Below are 19,205 nucleotides of genomic sequence, written 5' to 3'. Positions count from 1 at the left end.
GCTCCGAACTCAAGTAAGGGCTACAATGGTAGCATAGGGGGAAATAGAGTGAGTGTTTGCATGAGGCTGGAGAAAAGAGATGCAACTGCAGGTAAGATTTCACAAAGGCTTTAAGGAAGCCAGAGAAAGGAATCCAACCTGGAGGCCTGGCACCTTTCCAGTGTAGGGAACGCCCTCGCTTGTTCAATTAACAATGGGAGATTTCCCCCCCCCCCCAAAGGACCACCTGCTGCTTAAGATTTCAGTTTGAGGCAGTTGCTGGGAAAATGCAAGAGAAGAATGGACTCTCAGAACCACATCCGACAATATGGGCTTGTGGAGTGGTATTCCTTTCTGTTTCTTTATTTTTCCTCTCTTAACTGAGATAATAGGCCCATTCACACATCATCATCATCATTATTTCTTGTTTACACAGTCAGACAGGTGTTGTTGTTATTATTATTATTAATTCAATTTCTATACCACCCTTCCAAAAATGGCTCAGGGCGGTTTACACAGAGAAATAATAAATAAATAAGAGGGCTCCCTGTCCCCAAAGGGCTCACATTCTAAAAAGAAACACAAGATAGACACCAGCAACAGTCACTGGAGGTCCTGTGCTGGGGGTGGAGAGGGCCAGTTACTCTCCCCCTGCTCAATAAAGAGAATCACCATGGTAAAAGGTGCCTCTTTGCCCAGTTAGCAGTATGAGTGTACAGAGTACACCGGTACAGATCTGTACACACGTACAGACATTCACATGCTGAACAGAGGTACAGAAGTATATTTCCTATTTGTACCATGCATTTGAAGAGCCTGTGTCCAGGCTCACTTTTAAAATGAACACAGGTAGTCATTCACACAAGCATGTGTACACGTGTACAGTCATTCACACAAACATGTGTACGAATGTACAGACATCTGTACACTCATCAACATAATGTCTGAATCAGGCTAATGCCATTACTTATCTGCACCTTCATGGTGCATTGGTCAAACTGTACCCTCCCTCCAAATAAACTATACAACTTCTGGCACTTCCCAAATGCAAGTCTGCAATAACAACCAGCAGTTCTGGCAGAAAATTCCACCTTCCCAGTTCCGCACAACATACTTCTGGAACCATTTATGAAAATGGGCTCCAGGTCAGTGGCAATGAGTTCCACAGACTAATGGCATGTCATATGCAAGCTCAAAGGTACAACTGTTTGTGATTTTTCAGGGGGGAGAGCAGGAAGGGAAGACACCCTGCATTATGCTCAAAGGAAGTCTATTATTTCATATGTTCCAGGGCTAACACTGACATTACTGACTTATGGGTCCCAACTGGAGCTCAGATTAAACTCAGGGGAGATTTGAGATCTCCTGGGTTCAGATCCAGCATTTTATTTGCACTGACTTACTGTTTTGCCTTCTGGGATGTTCCCGCCACCCCTGGCAGGGCTCCAGCACTGTTAACAGCTACCAAACAGGCAGAAACACAACAGGTAGATCTTCCTTCTTGCGGCAACACCCTGCTATGAAAAGCTTCCCCAGTTGAATTCCAGGGGTTACATATTTAACATCCGGCTGTTCAAAATGCAGAAAACCTGCCCCTTGCAAGGAAGGGAGGGTCCTAAGCCGTGCCCTCCCCACTGACTAAAGCCATGGGGCTTGGTAAAGCGGCGCAGGAAAAAGGCTTCCTTAGCTGGTGCAGGACAGAGCATTGCCGTGCCTGAGCTAAGGTGCAAAATACATGCTGGGGGCCAGACCCCCTTTCAAAAGCCACCCTTGCAAGCGCTGAACAATGCACGGAGGGCCAAGGAGGAGGGAAGGTTGCCAGCAAACATCCCTCTTCTCTCCTTGTGTCTCTTGCAAGCTTTGCAAGGAGGGCTGGGAGAGATGCTCCTGACAAAGCTGGCAAGGGGTCGGGTTGTAGGAGTGTGTGCAGACCGAGGGTTCGTGGTTCAGTCCCAGTTCAAACCGGAACGCGGGTCCGCAAACCAGTTCGGTCCCATTCGGGCCATACGTGAACTGGTTCGGCACTGACACCGGGGGAGGGGCATTGAGAGGCACCTTGAAGAGTAAATAAGTATGTCCTTACCGGCAATAACGTTGCTCCAGGCAGCTTCAGAGGCCGGGTAAGTGCCAGAGCCATGCTGCCATGTGCGGGCTGCCGGGGGTGTGTGTGTAGGGGGACACACACCAGGAAACTGCCTGGAGCGGTGCTACCACCGGTAAGGACATGCTTATTTACTTTTAAAGGTGCCTCTCTCCGCCCCACCCCGGTGCCGCTCTCGAACCGGTTCATGGTTGGCCCAAGCTGGACCGAACCAGTTGGCAGATCCGTGGTTCTGCCTCAAATTGGACCGAACCATGAACCCTTGGTCTGTGCACGCCCCTACCTGATTGGTGCTGAAGATCTGCTCCAATGGTGACAGCAGGCAGTGGCGTTCTTAGGAGCGGCTATTCAGCCAGAAGCCCGGTGTTCTCAATGAATATGGCAGAAAGAAGCCTCTTAAAGCACCCACCAAGGCCATCTGCCTGTAAGCCATTTGCAGAGTAGCTTGCTGATCCTCTGTGTATCTTAAAGGTGCCAACTGTTTTCTTTGTCAAAGTTTATCCCCTCCGTAACCCAACAATAGCCTTGGGCCATGAATGAGGCCGGACTTGCAAACTTACGTAAGAACATAAGAGCAGCCCTACCGGATCAGGCCCCAGGCCCATCTAGTCCAGTATCCTGCTTCGCACAGTGGCCCACCAGATGCCGCTGGAAGCCACAGGCAGGAGTTGAAAGGGGCATGCCCTCCCTCCTGCTGTTACTCCACTGCAATTGGTACTCAGGCACCCTTGTGTGTGAGGGATACTAATCTTCAGTTTCTTGTAAACACATATCCATCCCCATCCCATAATTTTCTCTTGCCAGTTATTTAAAAGCAGCTTTGCCCATTCCTGCTGAGGCGGGCTGGGTTGATCAGGTGAAGATAATCAGATAACGTTTTCTCCAGCTTGGACACACAGTAAGAGGGAAGGCATGAACAAATATCAAGGATGAGAGAGCCTCTGAGCATGTACAAAGATTTCTTAACAGAAGCAGCAGCAAGCAGGCCCTCATGTCTGCCTCAAGTCCCGTTAACAAGCCCTCCCCCCCCCCACACACTATTAGGTCCAGATCTTGAAATTACCTAGGTGTGCCTCTGATAGCAGGGGACAACTTTTCACCTCACTGGTACCCCCAATAATCAGCTGCATGAGGCACCGCAAATTCACCTTGCCTCAGGAAAGGGCCGCCCTGTCCCTTAGGCTTGAGAGAGGTGGGGAGCTTCTCCCAGGAGTCTTCAAACTTGGGGCAGTCTCTTGGTGTGCACCCACAAGGGCCTCACCCTGGCTCTGTAGGAACATAGGGAGCTGCCATATACTGAGTCGGACCATAGGTCCATCTCGCTCAGTATTGTCTACACAGACTGGCAACGGCTTCTCCAAGGTTGCAGGCAGGAGTCTCTTTCAGCCCTATCTTGGAGATGCTGCCAGGGAGGGAACTTGGAATCTTCTTGCTCTTCCCAGACCAGCTCCATCCCCTGCGGGGAATATCTTCCAGTGCTCACACTTCTAGTCTCCCATGCATATGCAACCAGGGTGGACCCTGCTTATCAAAGGGGACAAGTCATGCTTGCGACCACAAGACCAGCTCTCCTCAAAACTCCTAGAAAGCTTTGCTGTTAGACCAGGTAACAGGCTGACGATAGATCACTGGGGTTACAAGTTACAACAGTGCCTCGGTTTCTGGCTGAACCAGCTCTGTTTTCTCCTGCCCCCTGTGGGTTGATGAACGGTTATGTTGCAAGCAATGGACAGAGAAAGGGGAAGGAGGCCCAGAAGCCCTGGCCAGCCCAGAAAAAGGGGAACTCTGCTTCCCTCCGTTACACATCGCAAGCCCAACCACAGCGACCGCTGCCACCTCCACTATTACGCAGGCAGTATCCCTGCAAGCAACGGACCTTCAAGCCACAGAGAAGGTTCGGATCCAACGCCCAGGCAGAATCTGGAGCAGCCTGGGAGGAAACGTCTGGAAATGCCACGACGGCTCTGGATCGCAGGGCCTCAGGGGCCCCCACACATGCCCTGCCTGGTCTTCTAACTTCCATAAAGCAATCCGGAAAACGGGAGGTATCCCCCGGCCGGCCTTTGCAAAGGATTCTGGGTATGTTCCTGGGTAGGGCTGCAACCCAATTAAAGGCATTTCAAACTCCATTCATTGACAGATGTCAGTCAATGAATCTGTGGATTAAAATTGTCATTAAAATAAGTGTGATAATTCTAATGAAAAGTTTCATTAAAATGAATGAGGCTTAAAAAATTATTTTACTAGGGAACAACAAAAGTAAAAATAAACACACCCGAGAGGTATGGGACACAGGGTGGAGCCCACGTTTTCCTGTTCTTTTGGCTTGTATTTTGGGAGAGGTGCGGATGGCCTCCTTTTGGAGTCTGTTCTGGACAACATAGGAAGCTGCCTAATAGCGAGTCAGACTCTTGGTCCAGGTAGCTGGGGATTGTCTACACTGACTGGCAGCAGCTCTCCAAGGTTTAAGGCAGGAGTCTCTCCCAGCCCTACCTGGAGATGCTGCCAGGAATTGAACCTGGGACCTTCTGTGTGCAAAGCAAATGCTCTGCCATTGAGCTAGGGCCCCATTCCCTAAGGGGAATGTCTTACATCAGACGGTACTCACATGTAGTCACCAGTGTTCCCTGTAACAGGGATTCCCTACTGTTGTCTGCAACTCCCATCATCCCCTGCTGCAATGGCCTTTGGCTAAGGATTATGGAAGTTGGTTGTCTTTGGCTAACCAACTTGGGCAAATATTTCCATAATCTTTGGCTAAAGATTATGGAAGACAGCCAGCATAGTGTAGTGGTTAGAGTGCTGGATTAGGACCGGGGAGACCCGAGTTCAAATCCCCATTCAGCCATGATACTTGCTGGGTGACTCTGAGCCAGTCACTTTTCTCTCAGCCTAACCTACTTCACAGGTTTGTTGTGAGGAGGAACTCAAGTATGTAGTACACTGCTCTAAGCTCCTTGGAGGAAGAGCGGGATATGAAATGTAAAATAATAATAAAAAAAGTTGTAGTCAACAACTTCTGGGAATTCCTGTTACAGAGAACTCTGGTAGCCACCCATCCAAATGTAAACCAAGTTAGACCCTGCTTAGCAAATGGTACAAATCATGCTCTCTACCGCAGTACTATCATCTTAAGTGACACAGTGGGGAATGCTTGACTAACAAGCAGAAGGTGGCCGGTTCTAATCCCCGCTGGTGCTGTATCGGGCAGCAGCAATATAGGAAGATGCTGAATGGCATCATCTCAAACTGTGAGGGAGATGGCAATGGCAAATCCCTCCTGTATCCCGCCAAAGACAACCTCCGGGCTCTGTTGTCATCAGGAGTCAACACCAACTTGACGGCACACTTTACCTTTTTACCACAAGACTGGATTTCTACCTGGTCTATGGGGGGTGCAATTCATACCAAGGGATATCCTTTATTTTCTCCAGAATGCCCTCGGAATGACAATGCATTATGATGCAGCATTATTTTGAGGGGGTTCTGGGGAAAATCTAGTGGCCTCCCTCCCCCGCCCTCGGGGATTCTGTATCCCCACCTTTGAAAAACTACCCAAATGCCTTTTAATGTCTGTAGCCTGCAAAAGGAGCTGTGAAAGTGAAGCCGGTAGAACCACTTTAGTTCAGCCTTAAAGGTAAAGTGTGCCAGTGTGCCATCGAGTCGGTGTGAACTCTTGGCGCCCACAGAGCCCTGTGGTTGTCTTTGGTCGAATGCAGGAGGGGTTGACCACTGCCTCCTCCCGCGCAGTATGAGACGATGCCTTTCTGCATCTTCCTATATTGCTGCTGCCCCATATAGGTGCTTCCCATAGTCTGGGAAACATACTGGCGGGGATTCAAACCGGCAACCTCTGGCTTGGCAGTCACTGTGCCATTAGGTGGCGCAGCCTTAGACAGCTGTCTGTCCACGGAGGGACAAGCACAGCGCAGAGGGACAGAAAAAGCATCGCCGGCATCGGGGCGCGTGTGCACCCACCGTTTCCTAGCCAGCTTGCGCACCACTAAGAAGTTGGATGATCTCTTTCCCCTCTCGTTCACTCCAGAGAGGAAAGAGGCTTTCCAGCCCCTTACTGCCGCGTGAGGAGGAGGAGAGGCAGCGTTGTCCTGGTCCAGAAGCCGCCGGGCAAGTGAGCGACTGGTGAGCGGCCCTTGGAAGCCCCTCTTCTTGGGGCAGCCCGTGTTGTGGGAACACGGCCGCCCAATTCCGACGGGGACTGTCACGCCAGTAAGAGCTGGAGGCTGAAGTGCAGCAGTCCGGCACGAAAGACAGGGGGGGCTGACATCCAGACTCCAACCATGCGGGCGCAATCAACACAGCTGCAGCCCTGCAAGCCGGCCGCATACCTGAGCATGGGCCCCAAATTGCCCGGCCTCTTGTGCACTTGGTCTGCTGGCACTGAAGGGGCAGAGAGGAGCTTGGCATGGGTCCCCGCGACAGGCATGGGCCGAGGGAGCGGTTTCGCAGCGGGAGGCATGCAATAGGTTGGGGCAACCCTAACGTGGAACACAAACGCCCGACTCGGCAGAACTAGCTAGTGCAACAGTGCAATTAAACCTGGGGGTCTTCTGCATGCAGAGCAGGTGTTCTTCCCCTGAGCGCTGGCCCCATTTCCATACCTTGCTGTGCTCACACAGGTAGTCTCCCATCCAAATGCAAACTAAGGCAGGCCCTGCTTAGCAAAGGGGACAATTCAGGTGCACTACATAGGAACAGAGGAAGCTGCCTTCTACCAAGTCAGGCCATTGGTCCATCGAGCTCAGAATGGTCTACACTGATGGGCAGCGGCTTCTCCAAGGCTGCAGGCAGGACTCTCTCTCAGCCCTGTCTTGGAGATGCTGCCAGGGAGGGAACTTGGAGCCTTCTGCATGCAAGTATGCAGAAGCACTTCCCAGAGTGGCACGTCTTACAGTTCTCTCACGTCTCCCATTCAAATGCTAACCAGGGTGGACCCTGCTTAGCCAACAGGACAATTCATGCTCGCTACCACAAGACCAGCTCTCCTCCTCATGGAGAAGAGATCAGAAGTAACACTGGAAAGGATCCAAACAACTAGTGTGATCCGGAATCACTCCCATTCATTCATTCATTCATTCGATTTCATAATCAGTTTCCAGGTGTGCAGTGCTCAAGATGGAAAGTTCAAAAGTAGGTGACAGTTCTTTAAGTTGACCTGGGCCAGGGAGGGATTTGGGTTTTAAAAAAACAAAACAAAACAAAGCAAAAAACAGGAGATGCCCTTGCTTCTGCTCCTCCAACATGGTGGAAACGACTATCACAAGTCTCATGTGAATCTGTTTTAGCCCGAGGTCAGTGGCTATTTTATTAAACATGTGGTGGTGTCCCAGTTTTGACAGCTGCCACCCAGATGTTCAGCAATGTAGCTGCAATGCTAAACTACCTAGATAAATATTAGGCTGGAAATTTAACTCAGAAGTATAGCTCCAATCCTATGCATACTTACCAGGAAAGTAACTAGTATTGATACAGTGGGACTTCCTTATGAATATTTTATTTATAAACCGTCTTAACACCTAGATCTCAAGGTGGTGTACATAGCTTAGAACAATAAATAAAACTCAATAAAAAGAAAAACAATTTAATTTTTTAAAAAACAATTTAAACATAATTTAAAAAATAGTTTTAACAAAAAAATAAAACCATGTTCACAAAAGGCCTGAGAAAACAGGTGTGTTGAGTGAATTTTTAAAGGCATTTTAAAATATAACGTTATGCTATGAATCTCATTAAATGTAGTGGGACTTGAATTTCAAATTATGCCTGTTCTGGATGGGATTACACTCCCACTAAAAGATCAGGTTCGTAGTCTGGGAGTGCTCCTGGATCCCAAACTCTCCCTGGTTTCTCAGGTTGAGGCTGTGGCATGGAGTGCTTTTTATCAGCTTCGGCTGATATGCCAGATACGTCCATTTCGGGAGACTAATGACCTTAAAACGGTGGTACATATGCTGGTAACTTCTAGGCTTGACTACTGCAATGCACTCTATCTGGGGCTGCCTTTGTACGTAGTTCGGAAACTACTATTGCTTCTGAATGCGGCAGCCGGGTTGGTCTCTGGGACAACAGGAAGGGACCACATTACACTGATTCTAAAAGAACCGCACTGGCTGCCGATATGTTTCCGAACAAAATACAAAGTGCTGGTTATTACCTATAAAGCCCTTAATGGCTTAGGTCCAGGGTATTTAAGAGAGCTCCTTCTCTGTCGTGAACCCTGTTGCCTATTAAGACCATCTGGAGAGGTCTGGTTACGGTTGCCGCCAACCTGTTTGGTGGCAACTCGGGACCGGGCCTTCTCTGTGGCTGCCCTGGGGCTTTGGAACTCTCTCCCTGCTGAAATAAGAGCATCTCCTTCTCTGTTCGTTTTTTGGAGGACCCTGAAGACATACCTATTGCCCCAGGCCTTCAACTGAGACCCAAGTTTGAATTTTAATGTGTTTTTATCTATTATGATTTTTAGCTTTTAATGAATTTTAAATGTTTTATATTTTATATATTGTGTTTTAATTCTGCACACCGCCTAGAGATTTCGATATTGGGTGGCATATATAATTCTAGAAATAAATAATAAACATCTTAAAAACTGAGCTCTCTGTAGGCCTTATACAGCTGTTGCACTACAACTCCCATCATCCCCAGCCACAGTGGCAAAGGCCAATGTGGCTGGGGATGCTGGGAGTTGTAGTCTAACAACATCTGGGGAGTAAAGTTTTAGACCCTCTGCCCTAGTCCTCTAAAATAATGTCTTGGCCAAGGCAGGCCTGAACGAACTAGACAGTCTTGGCTAAAATATAGACTTCCCTCTTTTTAAAAAGACCTCAGTGCTCCAAACACGATTTCACTGTACTGAAAACTTGGCATGGAACTGCAGAAGCAAAATATGCCAAAGAGTAGCACAGCCCTCCGCTGCTGCCTGGGAAGGCAAACGTAAAAGGGAGACTTGTCTCCCGAAGCGTGTGCAAGCCACTCCTTGCTCGCCTTCCCCCCTCCTTTTCGACTGACTTAACAAGGAGGCAGAAGAAAACGCTGGAGGAGGAAAGTCTAAGAACCAGTTAAGGGAGAGAGGGGAAACTCTGGAGCCGTGCGGAAAGCCATCTGCATCCGAGAACTGCAGCATGGAAAAGGCACGGGTCCAGGATCTGCTTGTGAGACCGGTCTCCTGGTTTCCAAGTTCTCCGGAGGCTGGATCACAAACTCTCCTCATATCAGTTGGCGCAATCTTGTGCTTGAGGTCAGCTGCAGCCCTGAAAAGATTTCCTGCTCTCTTGCATCAGACCCCAGCAGTTATAGGAACATAGGAAGCTGCCTTATTCGGAGTCAAGCCACTGGTCCATCCAGATCAGTATTGTCTACACCAGGCCTGCTCAACTTTGGCTCTTCTGCAGATGTTGGCCTACAACTTCCATAATCCCTGGATATTGGCCACTGTGGCTGGGGATTATGGGGGTTGTAGTCCAAAAAACAGCTGGAGCGCCTAAATTAAGCAGGCCTGGACACTGACCGGCAGCAGCTCTCCATATTTGCAGGTGGGGTCTTTCCCAGCCCTACCTGGAGATGCTTCCAGGGACTGAACCTGGGACCTTTGGCATGCAAGGCAGAGGCTGCATTGAGCTATGGCCCCATCCCATTAGTGCATGCGTGTGCACACATAGGAAGCTGCCATATACTGAGTCAGACCATTGGTCTATCTAGCTCAATATTGTCTTCACTGACTGGCAGCAGCTTCTCTGACGTTGCAGGCAGGAATCTCTCGCAGCCCTGTCTTGGAGATGCTGCCAGGGAGGGAACTTGGAACCTAGAAGCCGCTGCCAGTCTGTGAAGACAATACTGAGCGAGATGGACCAATGGTCTGACTCAGTATACAGCAGCTTCCTATGTTCCTATAAGGCAAGGTGGGGCAGTTGCCTCAGGCAGAAGATTATTGGGGCAGGAAGCTCCCTGCTGCCACTCTCTATGAGTAGAGTGTCTAACGGTTACTGTTGGCGGTTACCCCTGCTAAGTGAGCAAAGAGGCACCTTTCAAAGTGGTGATTCTCTTTTGTTTAGAAGGTGGAGAGCCACTGGCCCTATCCAGCCCCAGCACAGCAGCCCTCCAGTGGCTGTTGCTGGTGTCTGTCTTATGTTTCTTTTTAGATTGTGAGCTCTTTGGGGACAGGGATCCATCTTATTTATTTCTTATTTCTAAACACCCTGAGCCATTTTGGGAAGGGTGGTCTAGAAATCGAACAAAACAAACAAACAACGGGGCCAGAAGTCCCGCCCCAGAAGCGATCCCTGCCAGCACTCCATCCACAGTCAGAGCAGCACTCCTCTGGAGAGGCTAACCTTGCATCCATGATGGCGGGCATGTCCGTGCTTGGGATAATCGGGAACGGATGAGGACAAGAAAGTGGGGAGCGTGGAAACCAAGCCCTATGCGGAACGATTCCAGGAACTGGGGACGCTTAGCCTGGAGAAGGAAAAGCCAAGGGGTGATAGGAGAGCCGCCTTTAAAGATCACAAAGAAGAGTGAGCAGGTTTGTTCTCTTGCTCAGGCCTAGAACCAAGGAGTTGGAATCCCAAGAAGTAGATTTAGGCTAGACAATAGGAAGAATTTCCTGACCATGAAGTGCTGTGCATCAGTGGAACAGTCTGCCTTGCATGGTGGTGTGTTTCCCTTTGCTAGAGGATTTCGAGCAGAAGCTGGGCGGCCATCCGTCAGAGATGCTGTCAAGGTTTCTTTGCACTGAGAAGGGGGTTGGACTAGATGACCTCCAATGTACCCCCAATGATAACTATCTATTATTCTGTCTAGCAGTGGCTAGTAGCTATGATTGCTAAATGGAACTTCTATGTCCAGAGGCAGTATACCTCTGAATATCAGAGGCTGGAGGGCAAAAAAGAGAGAGAGGTCTATTGCCTTTATACTGTGCTGTTGCACTTCTCAGAGGCAGCTGACCCAAGGATCTGAGCTGAAGGCATGTGAGGCAGCAAGCCTGATGAAGCTAAGCAGGACTGGATCTGGCCAATATAGGAACATAGGCAGTTGTCAGACCCTGGGTCCATTTAGGTCAGTTATTGTCTACACAGACTGGCAGCGGCTTCTCCAAGGTTGCAGGAAGGAGTCTCTCTCAGCCCTATCCTGGAGATGCTGCTAGGGAGGGAACTTGTAGCCTTCTGCTCTTCCCAGAATGGCCCCATCCCCTGAGGGGAATATCTCACACGTGTAGTCTCCCATTCAAATGCATACCTGGGTGGACCCTGCTTAGCACAGGGGACTACTCATGCTTGCTACCACAAGACCAACTCCTCTCCCATAATATGCCTTAATGGAAGACCACCTGGGAGCCCCATGGATGCCTGCACAGGGGAAAGATGATATATAAATGGAATGAATAAACAGAATCTGGTTTGGGCACTGCAGCAAGAAGGATACTGGTCTAGGAAGATCTTTAGTCTGATCCAACCAGGATCCACTTATACTTTTATTAGCACAAAGCAGAGATCTGAAAAAAATTCCCCATGCAAATTTTCTTCTGCATTAAAAGTTTCTCCAAAAATTTTACGATGCACATTTTCCTGATGCCCTAAAGAGACTGGGATCGGATTTGTCATGTTATTTAACCTAAATATTTTGTTTTGAAAAGCCCACTATATTGCCCTCCTGTTTACAGATCAACAAAATACTTTCTAAACCCTCTGAAAAAACATTAATTGCAACTTTGATGTTGCCATCCTTTCACTGTTACTAACCCGTTTTATGGAACAGTGAATGTTTAGAAATGGAAAAGTATGGTAAAATTTTCCAGAACATTCTCTGTGGAAAAATTCCAACCCCACATCTTTGGTAGAAAGAAGGAACTTATGCAAACTGTGAGTCCATGAAATGCACAGGATAGCAAGAGTTCCGTCACATTTCTGTGCAGAATCCACTCCAGTTTGAGTTCCACAGAGTGGACACAAGAGCATTAGAGAACCCCCGGCCAGGTTTAGGTTTCTGAGTCAGCAGGATCATGTTTCAGGCAGTTTGGTGAAAAAATACCCTGGTCCAGAGAGTCAACTCATCCTCCACTGTCTGGGCCTCCCCTTTGAGTAAGCATGACTAATAAACATTTCATGATTTTTCTGGCTGGTTGAAAACCTGACCAGAAGTTTCTTGTTCTTCCTGTGGAGACATTACTTTCCTCTTGTTCCTTCTCGGCTTAAATCCAAACATTTGTCCTTTTTTCAAAGATTTCTTCTCTAGTGTGATCTTTGGAAGCACATATAAAATACTGAACTCTCACATTCTGGTCCTGTGGGAGCAAGCATGAATTGAGCTGGTCTCAGGGCAGCAAGCATTAACTGTCCACTTTGCTAAGCAGAGTCTACCCAGGTTTGCATTTGAATGGGAGACTACATGTGTGAGCACTGTAAGATGTTCCCCTCAGGGGACGGGGCCGCTCTGGGAAGAGCACTTGCATGCAGAAGGTTCCAAGTTCCCTCCCTGGCAGCATCTCCAGATAGGGCTGAGAGAGACTCCTGCATGTAACCTAGGAGAAGCCACTGCCAGTCTGTGTAGACAATAGTGAGCTAGATGGACCAATGGTCTGACTCCGTATAAGGCTGCTTCCTATATTCCTATCGCTTAAGGCAGGGTTTCCTAAACTCAGGCCCCCAGATGGTGTTTGACTACAACTCCCATCATACCCTGCCACAATAGCCTTCACCATTGTGGCAGGAGATGGTGGGAGTTGTAGAACCACAATATCTAGGGACCCAAAATTTGAGAACCCCCACCTTCAGGGGAGACTACAGAGAGCAGGGTGGAGTGCACAGAGAAACAGTTCTGGTTTCAAATTCCCACTCTGACACAAACCTCCCTGGATGACCTAGAGCCAGTCACGCCCCCTAACCTACCTCACAGGGTTGCTGTGAGGATAAGTTAGGGATGACAATGGTACATACACAGCTTTAACTCCTTGGAGGACAGTCAGCAGCGAAAGGAGATAAAGTCTGTAATCCTGATGCATGTCTGCTTAGAAATTCATTCCCTCCCCCCTTTCCTTTTCCTCATTTATATCCTGCTCTTCCTCCGAAGAGCTCAGAGCGGTGTACATGCTTATTTTGATCCTCACAACAACCCCGTGAGGTAGGTTAGGCAGAGAGATACATGAGTGGCCCAGAGTCACCCAGTGAGTTTCATGGTTGAATGGGGATTCGAACCTGGGTCTTCTCCATCCTAGTCCTACACTCTAGCCAAACAGAGGCTGGACCTAGGTCTGGGTTATTCAAACGTGGGTCCCCTCCCCAGATATTGTTGGACTAAAATTCCCATCACCCCAGCTCTTCTGGCCTCAGGCTAGGAATGATGGGACCTGTCCTCCAATATCAACCACTGGTTCGTCTCGTGGCGACTCAGAGGTAGGCCTTCTCTGTAGCTGCTCCTGAGCTATGGAATGCACTCCTGGCAGAAATCCGTAATTTGAGTTCCTTATTGTCTTTCAGGAGAGCCCTTAAAACCTATCTGTTTGGCCTGGCCTTCCAGGGTTTTTAAATGGTTGTAAACTGTTTTAAATGGTTTTAAAAGTTTGCCCTGGTTTTCCAAGGTTTTTAGCCGTTTGAATGTTTAATTGGTTTCATTCTGTCTTTATAGTTTTGATTTTAATTGTTAACTGGTTTGAATTGTTTTTATTTTGTTGTAAACCGCCCTGAGGCATTTTTGGAAGGGCGGTATATATTAACTAACTAACGAACGAACAAACGCAATCAATCTATCATCTGGGCATCCAGGTTTTGGGAATCGCTAAGCTTGGTGGCCGACGTAGCCACACTTGCCCATCTGGCACAGTGTGGGCCAGCAGCAACCACATCACCCAGGACAGACTAAAGAGGATTTGGGGGCCCCCAAGGGGTGTGGAGGTGGCCCTGGACTTTGGTCCAGAGGGAAGAGCGCCACTGTCTAGCAGAGCCAGGCTACACAGCTTCGGTCCTCCAACTGTTGTTGGACTACAACTTCCATCACCCCTGACTACCAGCTACTGTGGCAAGGGCTGATGGGAGCTGTAGTCCAACAACAGCTGGAGGGCCGAAGTTGTGCAGCCTGGCAGTCGAGTGTCCAGTTGTTTCCCCATTGTCGACTGCAGGGGTTCCCAACTTGTGGTGCTCCAGATGTTGCTAAATGACATCAATGTATTGTGGCTGCGGGGGGGTGATGGTAGTTGTAGTGCAGCAACAGCTGGAGCACCACAGCTTGGAAGCCCCTGGTCTGTTTCATACTGTAAGTGCCTTAGGGGCAGGGACCTCTCTGTGCTGCCTACATAGCCCTGTAAGGCATCCTGTCCTCTAAAGGCATGATAAAAACAAGCTGTTTTTTGCTCCGAAGGTCCAAAACACTAAACCCGGGAGCGACGACGCTCAAATTTCTGCAACAAACCCCAGCTGAGATCCGTCTCAACTGACATGTCTGGGCTGATCCCTGCCGAGTAACCTTTAAACCTCCTGCAAACTCGGCTCCTGCAGCAGGGAGTCCCCCCTCCCTCTCCCTGGATTCCCTGCATCACTTACCTGGCAAGTCTTGAAAGGAAACATCCCAGAAACAGCCTCCCACTCTCTCTTTCTGGCTCACTCTCACACCCTCTACACCTTTCCCCGGAGAGCTCTGCTTGCTGGAGAGGAAAGGATTAGAAAGGGGAGGAGGAGGAAGAGAAAGGGGGGGAGGGGAAATGCAAGGAAGAGGGGGAGGGGGCTGTGGGGAGGAGGGAGGGAGGGAGACAGAGAAGTGGCAAGGCTGGAAATGAAGGGCTGGCACTGGAGGCGGGCACTGCTCATATTACTTGCGGCCCTGGCAGAACTCTCTGCAGCCAGAAGGAGAAGCAGTCCAACTCCAGGAAAAGCAGAGGCAAGAGGGAAAGAGCACACCCAGCACCGCTGGCAGGGCGGCCCGCGCAGCTCACACACTGCGTGCCGACTGGCAAGCCCAGGTTGGAAACCTGAAAGTCTCTTCGCCAGGCCTGCTGCCTTTTCGACCCACAGCGGCACCCAAACACTCCCCCCCCCATTTCTCAGCACACTGTCTAGACACACAGCCGAGGGAGGTGGGAGGGAGAATCCTGAGAGGGGAGGGTGGAAGGAGCCACTGGGTGCATTGGCTTGCTCCAGTGATCAGCCGCTGCTTTTCCACTGCAGTGCCCAAAGCTGTAGGCAGCCACGCAAAGAAATGCAATTTGAAAACCATGAAAAGCTCACACACGCAGACACAACAGGTATGCCATCAAAGAACAGCAGCAGCAGCAGGCAGGGGGGGTGTCCTCTTTGCGAATGCTTCCCAAATAAGAAAAAGTTCCCCAGATGTTGTTGGACTAAAACTCCCATCATCCCCGCAAAAAACAAGCATATCAGTGAGAAAGCATATTGCTGCAATGCTTCTGGTCTGGATTTTTTTGGGGGGGGGGTTGTTTGCTTGTTTTTGCTTGCAGGGTGAGTTTGAGTCGATGAAAAATTCAAAAATGTGAGCTTGGATCAGCCACTCCACCATCCGAGAACTCCACCACTGCCTTCCTCTGTATGCATCTGCCAGGCCTTGATTACCAGTACCCAAAGGTGTGAACTGACCCCACCGAAAAGCATTTGCCTTTGAGGTCATATGTAGGTTCTGAGAGGGCCCATTCACACATGCAGGTCACCACTGGATGTGGCAGCCATGACTGGTGAACATGCCTGTGCAGACCAGGAGGGTATGTGCATAGTGTGGTGTAGTGGTTAGAGTGAGAGACCGCAATCTCCATTGAGCCACAACACTCACTGGGTGACTTTGGGCCAGTCACTTTGCTCGCAACCTAACCTACTGCACAGAGCGGTTGTGAGGATAACCATCACTCTGTACACTGCTCTGGACTCCTTGGAGGAAGAGCAAAACATCGATGTAAAAACAAATAATACATACAATTGTAAAATAACCCATGTGTTTGCAACACAATTTTTCGTCCTCACTTGTCAATCAATTCAACTGATTGCAGTCAACGGACCAGAAGTAGAAATAAACAATAATCAACACTTGTCAATCACGCTCCACATTTTCACATGCACACTTTGCGCCTCTTAGATGAACCGCTAAAAGTAGCAACAAGTGAAACAGTTAAATAGGCTCAACACGTGTTAGCATCCAATGCACACTTCCGAAGACCTTTCTCTCTGCAAGTCCTCTGCCTAGCTCCTCACAAGGATGACCAGGAAAGGCTCCTGAATTTGAAAGCCATTTCCCCCCTTGAATCTAAAACTTTGCACGAAGAGCGGGTGCCTTCTAGTTCGGGGAGCGCGCTCGGCAAAGCGCGGCGGGGGGGGGGGCGGCGGGGGGGGAGAATCCACACACAACACTCCGTTGCACCGATCTGCTGCACGGCGCAGCGCTCCGTCTGGATCTGTGAACTCGATTTCAGTTTCTCTGGAAACCGAGCCCTTAAGTTTCAAATCGCACCCCCCGCCCCCGATGGCGGTTGAAGTACTAGGAACTATTGGCGGTGGGCGAAAATACACCCCAAGGAAGAGGTCCCTTTCTCCTCCCTCTGAAGAGCATCGATCAGGCATTCGAGCGGGGATGCAATTTTAGCACTTTCGAAGGAAGGAAGGGATCATCACAATGTCTGCAGGCGCCCTCAGTTAGGCACTCTGGCGACCGATTTCCCGTCCTCCTCTCCCTGCCCCTCGCAGAAATGGAGAAGGCAACAAGCTCGCGAAGAAAGCCCGGGCGGCGGCCACTGGCTCATAATGCTCACCTTTGTCTCTTTCTCTCCGCGGCAGCAATGCAAGAAGCGGCGGTTTTGCAGCCTGGGGAAGGGGAGCGCCCTCCTCTCTCTCCCCCCGCCCCCGCCAGGCAGAGCCTCCCACGGATGCCGCTCCCTCGGCTTCGCTTGGGGTCTCCGTTTGGGGTCACCCCCCCCTCCCCGCCTCCGATCGGGGCAGTCGCTTTAAGAGGAGGGCGCCAGTCAGAGGAGGAAAGTTTGCCGGGGCGGCGGCGAGAGCCTCCCACTCCCTCACTCACCTTCATAACCTCCCCCGAGGAGGCGAGCCGCCCTCCTCTCCGCGCTCCTCCTCCTCCTCCTGGATCGGCACCTCGGTCCAGCCTCTCGCACGCTCGGGGTCTGCCTTGCCACGGAATCCCGAGGCGGCGGCGGCGGCGGCGGCGTGCAGACTAGGCACTGGCCCCAAGCCCAGCTGCCGCCGCCGGCTGCTGCGTCCAGGCACCGCTTCCAACCCTGCCGCTGCTGTCGCGCCGTCCTCAGCTCCAGCGGCTGTGCAGGCGCTCTCGGGTCCCGGGTCGCAGCCCGGCCGCCGCCTGCCTCTCCGCTCCGCTCACTCACTGCAACACGCACACCGACCCCCAGCCCCGAGCCTCCCCTCCTCCGAGTCCGGCAAGGCTGCGCTGTGCCAGCATGTCCCGGCGGCAGCTGCTATCCCCGGCACCAGCTGAAGAGCGGCGGCGGCCCTCCAGCTCCCTCGCCGCGGGGAGCGTCGCAAAAGTGCACAGCTCCCTCCGCCGCGCCCGCTGCCTCTGCCGGCCGGTGCAGGCAGACGCGCGGGTGCGTGTGCGCGCGCCCCTCTTCCTACTCCTCTTTCTCGCCCTCCCACCACCCAGTTGAGGAGCGGGTGTGGTGGGTTTCTGGGGTGGGCCGCGAAGGCAACTCCGTCTCGGCGGCAGATGGAGGGAGCCAACGAAGGGAGCAGCTGCGGGAGGGAGGGAGGGAGAGAGAGAGAGAGCCGGGGCTGCTCGGAGAAGGGCAGCGGGGAGGTGGCGGCAGGCAGCGGCGGGGCCCTCCTATGCAGCGCGGCTCTGGCTGGCAGAAGGACGCCCCCGCCCCGCGACTGCTCCGGTTCTTACCCTGGAATCTGTTACTTCGCCCCCCCCCCGCCCCCAACTGTTTCAGTTTAGTCAGTCCTAAGGCTCAGCCCTGGAAGATGGACGGAGAGTCCTCTGACGGGCCGTGCATAGGCTGCGAGGTGGGGTGCACTCTGCACTGGTCAGAGACTCAGAGCAGACTCTGTACAGACCATACTCTGACCATGTGCAGAGTGCATCGCATTCTAGCAGCCTATGTTATGCATCTGGAAGTTAGGGATCAGAGCGCCCCTGCCTTTTAGAAAGCGGGATATGCCCTCCTCCTATTCTTGGACATCTGCATCTTCCGTCACAAACAAGACTTTTCTTTTGCCCCCTTTGAATTTTATGTATCAAGCGTCCCATTATTCCGACAGAGGCCCTTTGCGCCTAACTCGATCTGCTTAGACGGAGGTGGGCTTTCGCCGGCAAGAGGGGCCAACCTGAGGGTCTCCAGCTGCAGCAGCACTGCAACTCCCACTTGCTGGACTACAACACCCACAATTCCCAGCAGCAATATTGTGACTGGGGTGATGGGAGTTGTAGTCCAAGAACAGCTGGCCACCCTGCTCTATGGTCCCAGTCTGGGGTTTTCCCCAGCCTTGTTACACAAAATGAAAAAAGGCTTAACCAGAAGGACCCAGAACCACACCAGATATCTTGTGCATGCAAAGAATATCTGGGGAAGGAACCTGGGAAGCTGCCTTCTACCGAGTCTGACCCTTGGTCCATCCAGCTCAGCATTGTCTACCCTGACTGGCAGCAGCTCTCCAAGGTTTCAGGCAGGGGTCTCTCTCCAGCCAGCCCTACTTGGAGATGCTGCCAGGGGTGGAACCTGGGAGCTTCTGGATGCAAAGCCGATGTTCTGACCAGATTGCTGGGAAGCCTCCTACACTGCAACCTTCAGACATGATTGGCCATGGTCCACCAGGAATTCGCCAGCGCACTGCCTCTGTTCCCCACTTCTGAAACCAGTTTCGATTCCCACAAGCCAAGAACTAGCTCTGGGAAAGGGAACAAGGAGGCCATGAAGCATCTCCGATACCGTGTGATGCTGCTGCTAAACAAGTGAATGCAACCTTGGGCTGCATTAACAGAAGCGTAGTGTCCAGAGATCATGAGAAATAACCATTCTACCCTCCTCTGCGCTGGTCAGACCTCACTAGAAATAGTGGCTGCCATCCTGACAAACACCGGTGCTAACAAAGCACCAGTGTGATGGGAGATGCTCTGGTGCTGCTGAAAAGTTCAGCTAACTCAGCTCCCCTGATAG

General features: G+C 50.9%; 1 protein-coding gene across 3 annotated transcripts in view; it reads right to left on the bottom strand.

Annotated features, from left to right (window-relative positions):
• TSKU (tsukushi, small leucine rich proteoglycan) overlaps positions 1-17,598 on the bottom strand; it is a 29,114-nt gene extending 11,516 nt beyond the window's left edge. Inside the window, exon 1 of one of the 3 annotated variants that reach the window (XM_053304777.1) lies at positions 17,099-17,598. In XM_053304777.1, coding sequence (XP_053160752.1) covers positions 17,099-17,104 — 6 coding nt within the window. In that variant the 5' untranslated portion in view covers positions 17,105-17,598. Of the gene's footprint in view, positions 1-14,625; positions 14,744-16,832; positions 16,987-17,098 lie in introns of those variants that run through there. The other 2 variants (XM_053304778.1, XM_053304776.1) reach the window with 2 other exon arrangements.
• Positions 17,599-19,205: the final 1,607 nt, after the last annotated feature.

The sequence above is a fragment of the Hemicordylus capensis genome, chromosome 3 (genome assembly GCF_027244095.1).
Source record: "Hemicordylus capensis ecotype Gifberg chromosome 3, rHemCap1.1.pri, whole genome shotgun sequence".
Taxonomy (NCBI): Eukaryota; Metazoa; Chordata; class Lepidosauria; order Squamata; family Cordylidae; genus Hemicordylus; species Hemicordylus capensis.
The sequence above is the reverse complement of the archived record's forward strand: the minus strand, read 5'-3'. Positions and strand labels throughout refer to the sequence as shown.